Source organism: Neophocaena asiaeorientalis, unplaced genomic scaffold, assembly GCF_003031525.2.
Source record: "Neophocaena asiaeorientalis asiaeorientalis breed wild unplaced genomic scaffold, Neophocaena_asiaeorientalis_V1.1 scaffold308, whole genome shotgun sequence".
NCBI classification, from domain to species: domain Eukaryota; kingdom Metazoa; phylum Chordata; class Mammalia; order Artiodactyla; family Phocoenidae; genus Neophocaena; species Neophocaena asiaeorientalis.
This window is the reverse complement of record NW_020172768.1, coordinates 1,356,709-1,371,688: the sequence shown is the minus strand read 5'-3', so window position 1 is coordinate 1,371,688 and position 14,980 is coordinate 1,356,709. Positions and strand designations below refer to the sequence as shown.

General features: G+C 43.9%; 2 protein-coding genes across 10 annotated transcripts in view; one reads left to right on the top strand and one right to left on the bottom strand.

Moving 5' to 3' along the window:
* SIAE (sialic acid acetylesterase) overlaps positions 1–10,862 on the top strand; it is a 37,809-nt gene extending 26,947 nt beyond the window's left edge. For 5 of the 8 annotated variants that reach the window (XM_024740719.1, XM_024740718.1, XM_024740717.1 and 2 more), the window contains 4 exons: positions 126–259; positions 4,222–4,379; positions 5,615–5,804; positions 7,204–10,862. In XM_024740719.1, coding sequence (XP_024596487.1) covers positions 126–259; positions 4,222–4,379; positions 5,615–5,804; positions 7,204–7,455 — 734 coding nt within the window. In that variant the 3' untranslated portion in view covers positions 7,456–10,862. Of the gene's footprint in view, positions 1–125; positions 260–2,924; positions 3,208–4,221; positions 4,380–5,614; positions 5,805–7,203 lie in introns of those variants that run through there. The other 3 variants (XR_003002658.1, XM_024740720.1, XM_024740724.1) reach the window with 3 other exon arrangements.
* Positions 10,863–11,101: 239 nt separating this feature from the next.
* The window catches only part of TBRG1 (transforming growth factor beta regulator 1), a 10,691-nt gene continuing 6,812 nt past the window's right edge, over positions 11,102–14,980 (bottom strand). The window contains exons 6-10 of one of the 2 annotated variants that reach the window (XM_024740726.1): positions 14,319–14,416; positions 13,965–14,075; positions 13,726–13,837; positions 13,412–13,554; positions 11,324–11,454 (exon numbers count right to left, since the gene is read on the bottom strand). In XM_024740726.1, coding sequence (XP_024596494.1) covers positions 13,534–13,554; positions 13,726–13,837; positions 13,965–14,075; positions 14,319–14,416 — 342 coding nt within the window. In that variant the 3' untranslated portion in view covers positions 11,324–11,454; positions 13,412–13,533. Of the gene's footprint in view, positions 11,455–13,411; positions 13,555–13,725; positions 13,838–13,964; positions 14,076–14,318; positions 14,417–14,980 lie in introns of both variants that reach the window. The other variant, XM_024740725.1, reaches the window with a different exon arrangement.

Here is a 14,980-nt window from a genome sequence, read left to right as displayed (position 1 = left end):
CAAGGCCAGTCCAGGGAGACCGCAGGAAGGCCCGCTACCTAAGGGCATGCATGGAGGTTGGGGAGCAGTGTGTGGCTGCCTTTGCATCTAGCCCAAACTCTTCTCAAAATTTGGACTGTTTTTAGGGGAGGCCAATGTAAACTTTAACAGGGACCTGTACAATTGTACGTTCCCTGCACTCATTGAAGACTGGCGCCAGACCTTCCACGATGGCTCCCAGGGGCAGACAGAGCGCTTCTTCCCATTTGGATTTGTGCAGGTACGTGCTGAGAGGAAGAGGGTTCATGGGCTTTGGTGTGGGGAGGTGCTGTTGAGATCTCTTCCCTGGAATCCGTCTTCCTTTCTTTGCCCTCCTAGCTTGCCTGCTGGTCAAGAACTGAATGTAACTTAATTCATCTCAGTTTACTGATGGGACAGTTACATCTTTAAAAAAGTTAATAAGTAACCAATATTTCTTCTTATTAAAAAGCATTACATGTTCATTAAAGAAATATTAAAGAGAAAGGCAAAAAAAAAAGAAGCTAAAAACACTTATAATTCCACAATCCAGAAATAAGCAGACCTTTTCTGCTCATATATTTTTGAAATAGGATCCATACCATAATACTGTATCATATCTCGCTTTTTCTCTTAAGGTCATATTGTGAACATTTTTCATGCCAATAAATTTTAATCTTCAGCACAATTTATAACGATTGGAGGGTGTTCAGAAATATGGTTGTATTGTAATTTAACTAGTCTTCCATAGATAGGCTCTTAGGTTGCTTTAAACGTTTTGCCTTTATAAGCAGTGGCATGTTTATTTTCCTTGTAGCTAAATCCTTGCACACATGCTTAATTATTTCCATAAGATAAATTCCCAGAAATGAAATTACTAGGTTAAATTGACACTTTTTAAGGCTTTGAACATGTCCTTAAATTTTTCTGTGGAAATGTATCAATTTGTATATTTATACTCTTAGCAGCCATGTATGACAGTGTCCACCTCCCCACACCTTCCCGAACTTGCTGATATCCCTCCCACCTCTGAGAATGAACCGCGCTCTTTCACTCACTCCCAGCCCACTGCACATGCTCTCTGCCTGGAATAATCTTTTTTTCCCACACTTTCCTAACTTTTATCATCCGTTAGCCTGGATATCAGTTAGGAAGCCTTCTGCGACTGCCCAGAGTCTGTCCCCGTATGGGTGACTGCTTAGTACCCTTCACTTCCCCTTTTTACTTGTATGTACTTTGTGCGCATGACCACATTTTCCTGGATCACATTTATAGCCCCAGTACGACCTAATTGGTCGGCACTCATTAAATATGTCCCGACACACAAATGAAAAAGTATATCAAGAGAAACCATACTTTCAGTTAGCGGTACCTCGTCAGAAAGATTCTGCTCTCAGCCTTGTCTAAAAGGAATAAACATATTTAACCAAGTTCATAATTGCCTTGCCTCACCTGTTCACATGACCCCTCCGAGACCTAGACGTCTTAGCAGGGTAGTAGTTCTGACTTGTCTGGGACATAGGAATTAAACAAGTAAGGTGTTATAAAAACGAGGCCCAGGTTCATGCCCCGGTCTGGGATGATCCCACATGCCGTGGAGCAGCTGGGCCCGTGAGCCATGGCCGCTGAGCCTGTGCGTCCGGAGCCTGTGCTCTGCCACGGGAGAGGCCACAACAGTGAGAGGCCCGCGTGCTGCAAAACAAACAACAAAAACAAACAAAAAAAACGAGGCCCACCTCACAGCATAAACACAAAATAGGCCTTAATGTTTGAGTTGGACGCACCTACTTCCAGGCGTCCGCCTCTGAGTGTCCCCCAGATGCTCTCCTCTCACCATCCTCCTGTTCCTCTACCTCATCCCATTTCATGTACCTTTTTTTGGATAAAGATTTTTATAGACCTTCTTTCCACTTATAATTACTTTACAATCATTTTCTTTCTTCTTTCTAACATTTGTTTTGACTTTGAATGAGAATATTCTGCTCATTATTTTCAAAATAGCAACTCCTGTCACCAGTTCTGTATTACTGTTGGTAGAAACTATTTTTTTTGTCTCTCAGCCTGTGCACATGGTGATTTGAATGTGACTTCAACTGATTCAAGCCAAAAATATGTTTAAGTGCTTATTACATGCCACGAACTGTGTGAGGTACTAGAAATATACCATGAAGCAGAGAGACCTGGTCCTTGCACTTGTGTGTGCGGTTTAGTGGAAGTCCCTTAGCCTTGGGTGTCAACTTTATCATCATCAACAACAGTATGTTGGTTGGTTGGTTGTGGAAAACTGGGAATATAAATATAAATATAAATGTTTAACTTCAAAGGGAAATGGTAAATTCGGCAACATAATGGCTCAGAGCATGGTCTGGGGATTCGAATCCCAGCTCTGGCTTCTTTAGCTATGTGATTTCAAACAAGATATTGAACCTTTTTGTTATTTTAAGTATTAAATGAGTTAGTCCATGTAAAGCCTGGCACAAGCTAGAAAATGTCAGTGTTTATTATTATTAATGAGAGAAGTCAGAAAATCTGGAGGGACAGTTGTTGTGTAAAGGAAGATGAATTGACTTAATGGAAGGGCTGAGTGTGAAACGGTGGTGGCAGTCACTAGAGCACAGTTAGAGGCAGGACACGAACTCCGTGGAGAGAGCAGGGCTAGACACCTGTGTCTGAGTAGAGAGGTGAGCGGAGGCCCGGGGAGAGAGAAAAAGGAGCCGGAGTTGAGGGACTGGAGTCCCTAGGAGTGTGCTTTTTAAAAAGGGTTTGGGAGGAACAGTGGAACACACTGCAGACTGCGGATGCTATTGTAAAGTCCTCCAAATGTGCCCAGTTTTATATTCTTTGGCTATTATATGCCTTCTTTAGCAGTGATTAGTATTTCTACTAATCACTGCAGGAGACTGAGCAAGTGCCCGGCTTTATCTCAGGAAAAACAGGAATTTCATGCGCGTGTGGAGTCTGCTGGTGCCCCCATGAGGCCACTGTGTAGTAGTGCAGCCGATGAAATAGTGGAGAATTACTGCAGCAATTCTCAGCAAACTGCCATTTTGAGACAACTTCCTAGGCTTGAGTGGCTGTTGGTAGCATTTCTCCCGCAGCGCTTCAGGTTAGTAACTCACCCTAGACTTTGTTGCCATGATCCTCATCATGGCGCTGGTTGGTGAACATGGCTCCACTTTCACTCTTCTTCTGGCTGTTGTGTGGGAAGAAGTAGGGTCACTTACTGGATCTTTTTATTGCCATTTTCTAGTTTGCATGACGTTTCATTGTCCAGCTTCAGCGCCTTTTATCATTTCATATGTTAAAGCCAATTTGCATAAGAGATTTTCATAAGAATCAAGCGGTGGGGAAATGTACTTCTCTAGTGGGGGAAACCACAGAGCCATATGGCAGGAGGGTGTGGCTCTTGGAAGGTGTGAAGAACTGGGGTCCTTGATGCAATCTGCCACGCACTCAAGGGCAGATTCCTCCCTGCTTCCCTACAGTGCTTTGCCCTGTGTTGTACACAGAGTTGTCAGTGACCGACCTACTGCTTTGTAACAAGCTACCTCAGAAGTTCGGGGCTTACCACATCAGCCACTGTGTTTGCTCCTGATTCCGTGGGTTGGCCAGGCAGGCAGGGCTCAGCTGGGGTGGCTCATCTCTGCTCTGTAACTTCAGCCAGGCTTGCTCATGTGGCTGCAGTTTGAACTGAAGGATCTAGGATTCACATGATTGGCCCCTCAGCTGGGACGGCTGGGATATTAACACCTCTCTCCTCATGACCTTCCAGTTTCCAAGGCTGCTCTCTCCACATTTCTCCAGCAGGGTAGCTGGACTTTTGTTACACGGCCATCTCAGGGTTCCAAGAAAATGAAATCTGAAGGCAAGGGCTCTTGAGGCAAAGCCTCAGAAGCTGCACACCATCACCTCTGCTGCACTGTCTGTCAGAGCAAATCACAGGCTTAGCCCAGGTTCAGCGAGAGGAGGAATAGACTCCACCTCTTGCTGAGAGGGGTGGCAGAGTTTCATTGCGGCGAGGGGGATGAGAGGTTCAGCCACAAGGGTGAGCGGCTCCGTAAGTACGTGTTGGATGAGCACGGGAGTCAGTGAAGCAGAAGCAGGGTCTTCTTGTGAAAGACTCCAGTGTAGGTTTCTTTTTAAAAATGTTTAATGTTTTCCAGATTTATTGCAGTATAGGTTTCTGATGAAATAAAATACTGATGCACAATGTCTACTTTCTAGTTATCTTCATACTTGTCTGGTGCAACCCCAAATGATGGGCTTCCCGAGATCCGTTGGCATCAAACAGCAGACTTTGGCTATGTCCCTAACCTAAGGATGCCCAACACTTTCATGGCTGTAGCTATGGATCTCTGTGATAGGAATTCGCCTTTTGGCAGGTGGGTGCTTCTTGGGCTTCGTTTGAACAATAATATATGTTCTTTGTCTGTGGCCTTCACTCTGATGTTCACTTGTGAGGGGGCCTGAGGATTGGACATCAGAAGCATGATTTATCAATCATTCACATGGGATGTGCTGCAGTAACCAAAAACCCTCACCATCCCAGTGCCTTGATGCCACGGAACCTTATTTCGTGTTCACACTCTATGTCCAAATAAGGTCAACAGAGAAGCTTTGCTCTCATCGTCATTCACAGATCCAGAGTGACAGAGGCTCCAGGGTGATCTGTGCTTCCACATGCAGCTACGGTTTCACGTTGGCAATTAAATGCTTCCACCCAAAGCAACGTAAGTCACTTCTGCTCACATTGCACTGGCCAAAGCAAATCCCATGGCCATGCCTGTCTTCAGCGAGAGCAGGAAATGGAATTCTACCGTGGCCTCAGAGGGGGACTATCTGGATGGCTACCCTGATCTTAACAACCCCTATGATTACCACCCGCAAGCTGCAGGATACCAGGGGATTTCAGTGTGAAATGGAGCCCAACACAGAGTGTCTGGATTATAGTAGGAGCCTGAATGAACATTTCTTTCTTTCTTAATTTTATTTATTTATTCCAGCTGTGCTGGGTCTTTCTTGCGGCGCGCAGGCTTCTCTAGTTGTGGTGCGTGCGCCCTAGAGCATGCGTGGGCTCGGTAGTTGCAGCATGCGGGCTTAGCTGCAGTACGTGGGATCTTAGTTCCCTGACCAGGGATCAAACCCGGGCCCCCTGCATTGGGAGTGCAGTCTTAACCACTGGACCACGAGGGATATTTATTTAGTTTTGAATGAATGAATGTTTATTGAATGAACAAATAAAACCTACAGGGGTCCAAGTAATGAACAGCTGATTCAGATGAAACACAGGACTTTCAGTGGTTGCAGCAGTCTTACGAGAGCTCTCCTAGGTTAGTTCCAATACCTGCCCTCCCTCCCTCCTTCTCTCCTTTTATTCCTTCCTTCCGAGTCCTCGGTTATTTCAAGGTTTCCGACCCATAGAAGGCCCAGAGCCCCATCTGTGGTTACGACTCACCATTTCTCTTAGGCTGACTCGCCACAGATCACTGGCTATTAGATTCAGTCAACTTTATTCTCACCTTCTTAAAGGGTGCTTTGTATAAGATTTCCTTTTTTAAAAGATGTGATTATTGTTGAGCCCAAACCCGAAGTTCTCTACCTCTTCTTTGTCCTGTAGCACACACCCTCGAGATAAGCAGACGGTGGCCTACAGGCTGCACTTGGGGGCCCGTGCCGTGGCTTATGGGGCGAAGTTGACCTTTCAAGGACCACTGCCTCAGAAGATAGAACTCCTGGGCGACATGGGGCTGCTGAACCTCACATATTCCCAGCCAATCCAGGTGCAGAGGCACAACAAGATATTTGAGGTGAGAACTGCAGAAACAGTAGGGGTTCATCCTATGGGGGGCGGGGGGCGGGCGGGATATCCTCCACGCCGAGGCCCACCTCTAATTATAACATGACTGCGAGGCAGGCTTTGGTTGGTCAGGGGCTGAGTTTATCTCAGAACAACAAAAAAGCAGCTACTGATTCATTCACTTAGAGGCAATTTTGATGGGACCACCAAGGAAGGGAAGACGTGCCCACATTGAAATGATACTCCTTTTGCGTTTTCCCTCCCAGAGCAGTCATCTTTGCGTGGGAAAGGGCCCGTGGCTTTATCTGTGGGCACCTATTGAAAGGACCCTCGCTCCAGAATGTTTCCCTCACCCGTAGACATTTTTGTCACACTACCCTAAATTCTGATATTCTTTTGAGTCTCTCCTTTAAGAGGTTGAAGCTTGCAACTTAGCATGAATTACTGTAACAGAACTCTGTACTTGCTTCTAATACCTGGTGAGGACCATTCCACTGTGGAAGTGGGGCTATTGATTAAACAGCTTCTTTAGGAGTCTTTTAAGGTCGGGGTTGGCGGTGGAGGCATCCCCAAGTGGAGCATTTATATGAGTGTCTTTGGGAGCCCCGAAGTCGTTAGGCTGTGGCGGGCGGTGAGTGAAAAGAGGGCATTGGAGGGGGGATGAAAGAATGTAGAAGACAAACAGTACACAGGAGTTTATCTAGGACTGTTCCTCCTCTGGAATCCTAACCAGAGCATCCACCTGCCTCAGGTGCTTCCTCAGCGCCTACTCCACCTAGCTTCTTTGCATGCTGGGTTTTAGGTGAACCCTAGCTCCAAGGAGTCTCTGTGTTCTGAGTTCTCCTCTCTAGTCAACAGCTGGCAGCCTGCCCATCGTCTGGACCTGGAATCTTAGCTGGGACCAGGACAGAATTGAACCTTGGGAACTGGGTATTTTATGCTCCCTTCACCAGATAGATTGTTTTCTGACTTGAGAACAGCTTATCATCCAAAGTTCCTTTGTGCCCCTTCTTCATTCCCCAGCTCCTTTGGGAGCCAGAGAGCAGCACAGCGGTGGCTCGCTTCACCCAAATTCCTGCCTGCTTTGCTGTTTGGCCGGAGGATCACAGGAAGGTTGTTCAGGGGAGCCTTCCCTGAATGTTTCATGACTACGCTGCCTTGTCTCCCACCGTCATTTAATGTTTTACTCGTTGATTTAAGCTATTTATTTTAGCATGTGAACTTTTACTATGGATCTGTGGCTGTGCTGACCAGACCCAGCCTGGACTCAGGTTTGTTCTGGTCACCGTAGGAAATGTGTCTGTGGCTGCGAGTGGCCGCTTCTCCTCTTTCAGTCTGTCTGAAGAGCAGTCCCGCCCCTTGGCATATCCTCCTGATCTAACCGTTCCTGTTTATGACTCTCCTGTTAGATCTCCTGTTGCAGTGACCATCAGTGCAAGTGGCTTCCAGCTCCCATGGACACTTTCTCCGCCCAGACGCTGGCCCTGAATGTCAAGTCTTGTCACGACAGCCTGGTTGCTGTTCGCTATGCGTGGGCCACATGGCCTTGTGAATATAAGCAGTGTCCCCTGTACCACCCCACCAGTGCCCTGCCAGCTCCTCCCTTCACTGCTTTCATTACAAACCAGATTCCTGGGTATCACAGCAAGGTTGCTAAATGATTCCGTTGCAGTATGATCACATCTTAGGCGTAAGTGTGGATCCTTTAGATTTGGGCATTCAGGGGTTTAAATGACAGCTATTGCTTTTTAATGGAAATGAATAGAACTGCCTCACTGACAGCGCCCGGCTAGCACAAGGCTGTTTCCATATTCTGAGATGCCAGAGCTGGTAGGCAAATGAAACGCTTGTCTTTTGTCCTCCAGTTGGGCCAGGTATCTGTAGTAGAATAATTCCAAACTACAAACAACTTGAATCTCAATGTCATTCACTTCCCTTATTACTGGGAGTGAAATGTCTTTAACACTTTTGTCCCCTTACCTCCAGACTGTGGAAACTCGGGGTCGGAAGAGATTTTAAGGCCATGCAGGCCGGCTAGCATTTATGTTTTTTTCTATAAAATATGAGAGGTGGTTATCAAATTTCTGTATAAAGTTTCCCTTCTAAACCTCCCAACAGTTTTTCCTCACGTGGAACTGAAATGTTTCTTCCATACACAACAATCTTTCAGAGAACTGATTTCAGCCCTATTTTGTTCCAAGCTGAAAACAATTCTATTCCTTTAGTCCAAATAATGATTGATAATGTGAATATTTAACAGAAAGAAACCAGAATCACGTGCAGGCATTCTGGGAGGCGCTAAGGGACGGCCTCGAGGAGGGAAGAGAAAGGCGAGCTGGAGCAGCCCATGGGGAGGCCATGTGACCGCAGAGGTCACTGAGAAGCAAACAGAGATATCAGGCTCTTTAAAGGTAAGAGGTTTAACTATGAAAAGGACAGTGCAGATGGAGGAACAACGTGAGGCTGAAAGTAAAGCTACAGGATAAGCATTTAGAAAAATAATCTAGATGGGGCAAATGTGAAAGGGCTTTTGTGTATACTATTAAGAATCATAATGCTGTTTATTGGTTGATTAAGAACAGTTAAAGGCACTTGGCAATTGTCTGTAACCTCCGAGAAGCTGGAAACAAAAGTACAATCATTAGTCACGTGTACACATTCCTCTCTAGTCAAAACTGGGTTATGAACGGGCTTGCAAGTTGTCCTCTGAAGCTGAGAAAGGACTGAGACTTATCTGTGGGTAGTTTCCATTCCCCTAATGTGAAAAATGAGAACGAAAGCATAAGCGTCACTCTCTCCATACCTGTCCCCCAAGGGGTCCTGGTGTAACTGAAGAGCAGGAATGCATCGTCAGTGCCAGGATCTTAGTAAAAAGCGAAACAGCTACGCAGCTTGCAAGGAACTCTGCTGCTTCGAGGACTTCCCAGCGTACAGCTGGCTCCTAACACCCAAACCTTGGCCTCTTACTCATCTGGCCTAACAGGAACCACGGACCCAGTAACAGACTCCTGCGGAAAAGCGAATGTACTGTCCACTCCTCCTCACCGCAGCACTCACGCGCGTCGCGTGGAGGCCGTTCTAACTTGGAAGAAGCTAGAAACAGTTAAGCGCTCCAGGCCCAGGTTCCCTTCACCCCCAGTAAGCTAGGGCACACAGTGTAAAAAGTTAGGTTTAGGTGGTGGATATCTTAATGAAAAGTCATATGTGAAAGTTTATTTTTAATGGTTGAATAATTTAAAACATTCTGTGGGAATTCAGTTTCTTTCCCAAATGAAAATAACTTTTTACTGTTTGAAAAAATCGAATTCATAATCACTAAGAAACTTGGATGCTAAAGAAAAGTATACGTAAGTAAAAATCACCACAAAATTCATCATTTGGAGACACTTAATATCTTGGTGAACATCACTTGATTTGTTTAGGTCACATTTTACATACTACTACACGGTATATTATTTTGTAATCTGCGTTTTTGACTTAATCTAGCGAAATAATTTTCCTATGTAAAGTGAAAACAGATTTAGTTTGTTCCAGTTTGTGGGAGCTCCATATTTTCTTTAACCAATTTGCCATCAGTGGACATAGAGGGTTTTAAACAAATACTGTGATAACTGTTACGTGCAAACACCGTACCACACTTAATTCCTTAGGGTCCTGAATATGGAATAACGGGTTTAAGGATAAATGTGTTTAACATTTTGATACCTACAGCTTAACCCTCGCAAAGGGTTCAACAGTTTACATTTCCACCAAGGCACAGTCCCATTTTCTCCCTCATTTTCACTGACATTGCATGTTGTCAAACTATCTTCAACAATCCAATAGATGAAAAGATTTTTTAAGTATGCTAGCTAGGGCAGTGTTTTTCAAGTTACTTAAAATGATGATACATAGTAAAAACACTTTACATCATTCCATGTATCCCCATGTGTATTGTGTGAATGGTACATAAACGCCTATATACACACTACAGTTGAAACCAGTTTGAACCTCTGACATGCGATGCATTCCAATATGTTCTAATTGTCTTCTAATTTAATTTTAAAAGATGTGGGTCTTGATTGCCTAAGTTTAAGAACAACTAGTGTGTTGAGATTTGTAGTTTGAAAAACACTGTTCTAGGAAAGCTACAAAATGAATACTTATTAAAGGAAAACCGTGCACTAACTTACATAAATTTTTTTTTAATGTCCTTCTTAGAATGACGCTCACTTTGAATCTGTGATTAACTCAGGCTGTAACAGAATGGAAAGATATTGGTTATGTGATAAAAGCAGCATATACCATTTCTGTGTAAGTGCAAATGGCTTCAGGCACCTTATGCAGAGAAAAAAGAAAAAAGAAAAACATTAACAGTTTTGAGTAATCTCCTTTCTATCCCTGATTTGCTATTATCCAAATTTTACTATTGTCTTTGCGCTGTAAAAGCTATACAAACTTGTAAGACTATAATTAAGAATCATAAAATTAATGTTAGTTAGTTTCTGATACTTCGCAGTGGCCAGTGCGATGTGCTCTAAATGCTGCATCTGATCCCTCCCTCTGCCATCCAGATATAGTCCTGTAAGATGCTAGGCCCATTTGTTTCCTCCCCCGTTAGCAGCTATGGACGGTAGCACAGTGACAATCCAGTTCTCACCACCTTCCCCATTCTTCTACTTTCGGGGTCCTTTTGTTCCTTCCCATTCCAGCCAGCCCTGGTACCGGACTGGGTGGGCAGCGAAGCATCCCACAAGGCACCGTGGAGTTGTCCTGGCTGGGATTAGGTGGTGTGGTATGCCTCTACCTTAATGCTGCAAGCAGAGTCCAAAAAATTCAGTTATACAGAATGCGGAATTACATCATTACACGACTAACGAACTGTTGGGGTGAGTCTGTTACAGAGGATGGGAACCAATCACGTTCTGTCTAAATGTGTGTTATCATGTGGTTTAGCTACAAGCACATTCTCCAATAAGGAGCCACAAAGGGAATGTAGGAAGGGTTAGAGAGGATTTTTTGATCCCCTTGTGAAATGTGAAAAAGATGAACAGTGGGCCTGGGACTGGACCTTGCAGCTTGGGGATAAGCAGGATTTCACTGTGGTGACGCTGACATGAAAACAAAGCAGCAGCTGGTTGTAGGGGCTGCGACTTAATATTCACTGACCTAGATCAGAATCAAGGGTGCAAGGTTGTCAGAATCTTACTACCTTCCTCATGAGTCAGCAGCCATCTCTCCCTCTGGTTTACAAAGGACTTAAGTTTACCTCAGGCAGAGCTAAGCCAAGAGATTATATCCTGATTACAACAAGATGAAAATAAGCAGAACTGTCAAGAAAAATTTATTACTAAAAATAAAGCAGCTGAAGTTTTTCCCAGGAAAGCTGTTGCCATGGGAACCTCCGCGACAAAATGTGTTAATTTACTATCTTCTTCACTTGAGTCACTGCCTTCTTCCATATAGTCTTAAGTTCTAGTTTAAGATAAAAAATCCATCCTGATGAAAATGATGTGGTCATCGATCCCTTCCTGTTCAATCTGAAGACTGAGTTGGGCTACACTGCGACGGAGACTTCAAGTGCTGTAGGTGAGTATCTACCAAGGGTTCATGTGTCAGGAACATGCGTTGATAAGAAGACACAAAGGCTGTAGGCTGAAGCTCTGGGAGGTCCAAGGATCCTGGAGAAAAAAAATTCCTCAAGTTCCACTGTTGCCTGGGAATCTCAGGAGACTGGCTCGACCAGACACATACATGTCCTTTTAATTCTTTCAACTCTTTTGCATCTGTCAGCCCAGTTCTGCCCTTGTTTGGTAAGACAGGACAGATATTTACTTTTACAATGAAGAAAACTGTGGCTGAAATACAGCAAGTGGTACTGGAAAAATTGGACAGCCATATGTAAATCAGTGAAGTTACAACACACCCTCACACCACATACAAAAATAAACTCAAAATGGCTTTAAGACTTATTATAAGACATGACACCATAAAACTCCTAGAAGAGAACATAGGCAAAACATTCTCGGCCATAAATCGTACCAATGTTTTCTTAGGTCAGTCTCCCAAGGCAATAGAAATGAAAGCAAAAATAAACAAATGGGACCTAATCAAACATCAGTTTTTGCACAGCAAAGGAAACCATAAACAAAATAAAAAGACAACCTACGGACTGGGGGAAAATATTTGCAAATGATGCGACTGACAAGGGCTTAGGTTCCAAAATATACAAACAGCTCATACAACTCAAAAACAAAAAAACAACCCAATCAATAAATGGGCCAAAGGCCTAAACAGACATTTCTCCAAAGAAGACATACAGATGGCCAAGAGGCACATGAAAAGATGCTCAACATCACTAATCATTAGAGAAATTCGAATCGAAACTACAATGAGGTTATCACCTCACACCAGTCAGAATGGATCATCAAAAAATATACAAACAATAAATAATGGAGAGGTTGTGGAAAAAAGGGAACCCTCTTGCACTGTTGGGGGGACGTAAACTGATACAGCCACTATGGAGAACAGTATGGAGGTTCCTTAAAAAACTAAAAATAGAACTACCATATGATGCAGCAATCCCACTCCCGGGCATTTACCCAGACAAAACTATAACCCGCAAATATACATGCACCCCAATGTTCACAGCAGCACTGTTTGCAACAGCCAAGCCACTGACAGATGAATTAATAAGGAAGGTGTGGCATATACACACACAGAGGAATATGAGCCATAAAAAAGAATGAAATGATGCCATTTGCAGCAACATGGATGGACAGAGATTATCACACTAAGTGAAGTAAGAAAGAGACAAATACCATGTGATATCACTTATATGTGGAATATAAAATATGACACAAATGAACATATCTATGAAACAAAGACTCACGGACATAGAGAAGAGACCTGTGGTTGCCAAGGGGGAGGGAAGGATTGGGAGTTTGGGACTAGCAGATGCAAACTAGTATATACAGGATGGATGAACAACAAGGTCCTACTGTACAGCACGGAACTATATTCAATATCCTGTGATAAAACATAATGGAAAAGAATATGAAAAAATATATATGTGTATAACTGAATCGCTGCTGTACAGCAGAAATTAACACAACGTTGTTAATCAGCTATACTTCAATAAAATATTAAAAAAGAACAAAACTGGCTGAAATAGATCAAGTGACTTGCCTAGGGTTACACAGCATAGTAGGCAGAGACAGAGAAGTTAATACTATCTTCTTCTTTCTAGTCCAGAGCTCTCCCTATATGACTCCTATGCCAGATCCCCTGGTCACTCCACTCATTTGTGGGAGGGAATCCACGGGACATAGGCAGGACCAAGGCCATGACCTGATCCCCTTTACTACATCTGAAATTTCAGTCCCACAGTAAACTTTCCCTTGTATTCTGATTAGGTCTTATTTAGGTTAGAAAATGAGATGCCCTAGCTTCTCAGTGAGCCCTGCCTCACCATGATCTCAGCCACGCCCTGTGACTTCTGCGAGGGTTGCCCATGGCCAGAGCAGGGGAAGCTTCCATCACTCACTGCCCAGATATGGGATACTCAGCGATGGATGAAGAGCGGAGGGCTGCCTAAAAATGGTCAATTTTCGAAGCAGAAGGGAAAATAAAAGATACCTTGTAGAATGGGATCATTATGATCTTTATGGAAGGTCTGTCTCTGAAAGGCTTCAAAGCTTGTAGCTGCATCATTCTCTAGCTGTCCTTGGGGCGGCAGACTGTCTCCAGGTTTGCACACGTCAAACTTCACCCACTGGTAACTGCAGGACCAAAGGGATCATTACTGAGTTGTCTGTTGGCCATACAACCCATTCTTCCCTCCAAAGGGACCAGGTATTTTTTTCTTTAGGTGTCTGCCATATATATCTGAAAAACATATTAACCAACCAAAAATGAAAAGCACACAGACAGGCTTCTTTAGTGACACTTACTCTGCAGGACTTCCCAATCTGTTTGCCGTCATGGTGCACACAGACGGTAAGAACTTCAGTACAGTGGGGTACTGGCTCCTGCTCGCCGTCCAGGGGCCGCAGAGGACTGATACTGTGCCATGTGCACAGAAGCAGCTCATTAAATAGATGAATGAGCAGAGCAGTGACCGCCAGTTTAGGTCCCTGACCCACCTGGTCCCTGGGGCTTCTTTCAAGGGAATGGATTTGACCCCACTTACTTGACGCATTTTCGAGCTCCTGGACAACTCTGGATCAGGTTGTGGATGGCTGGATGAGAAAACCCAAAAAAGTCAGCTCCAGATGGATGCACGTTGGGCATTAGTTTCCCCCTAAACAGGAGAGGGAGAATTTTAGCTTGAGAGCTGAGGGGGAGATGAGAATGTGGGTATGAACACATGGAATAAGCTTTCCTCACTTGGATACTCTGGAGACTGTAGCTGCTAAGACATTCAAAGGACACAGGATAGCTTTCTATAAAATAAGGGATCTCTACTCATTAAAAGCAAGAGAGAAGGCCTCAGTGTACCCAAAGTGATCTTTTTAGCCTGTCTCCAAGCTGTTGGTCAACTTACATAGCAGCACTTATGGTCTCGAGCAGTTCTGCATGACAGGCGTCTGCAGAAGAGCCGGCAATGGCATTCTGGGGGTCATCTTCAGGAACAATTTCAAACTGAGAATACAAAGGAGCAACGAGGTCAGTCTTCAAGGAGAAGGGGGTAGAGAGAGTCACACTACTGCTATTACTCTTTCTTCACTGGAACCTGAAGCTGAGTATACCAGGTAGGAGGTGGGTACCATTCCTAGAGGGCTGTTAGAAATTCCAAGCCAAGAAAACAGAGCAAGTCTTTTGACTGTTTAATTTTGTACTCTTTGCTTGACTCCTCTCCAGAGGCCAACACGTAATTTCTTATATACCTTTCCAGATGCTTTCTTATCCACTTACTTACATTTATAAGTATTAATACAAATGGTATTTTAAAAACAAACGAAATCATTCTCCACATAATCTTAGATTTACTTTATAACGCCTAGGAAGAGCATAGGCCGTTTTGACTGCAAATCGCCATTTCACTTTACTTTTTGAGTTGTAAAATATCCTATTTATAAAAAGAAACTGTTAAATCAAAATTATACTGATACTGAGGAATTTCTGCCAAGAAAGCATTATTGTAACAAGTGCTATCTACCCAACTTAATTCCTTAATCAGTTTTCTATAAAGTTCAGAACTTTTTG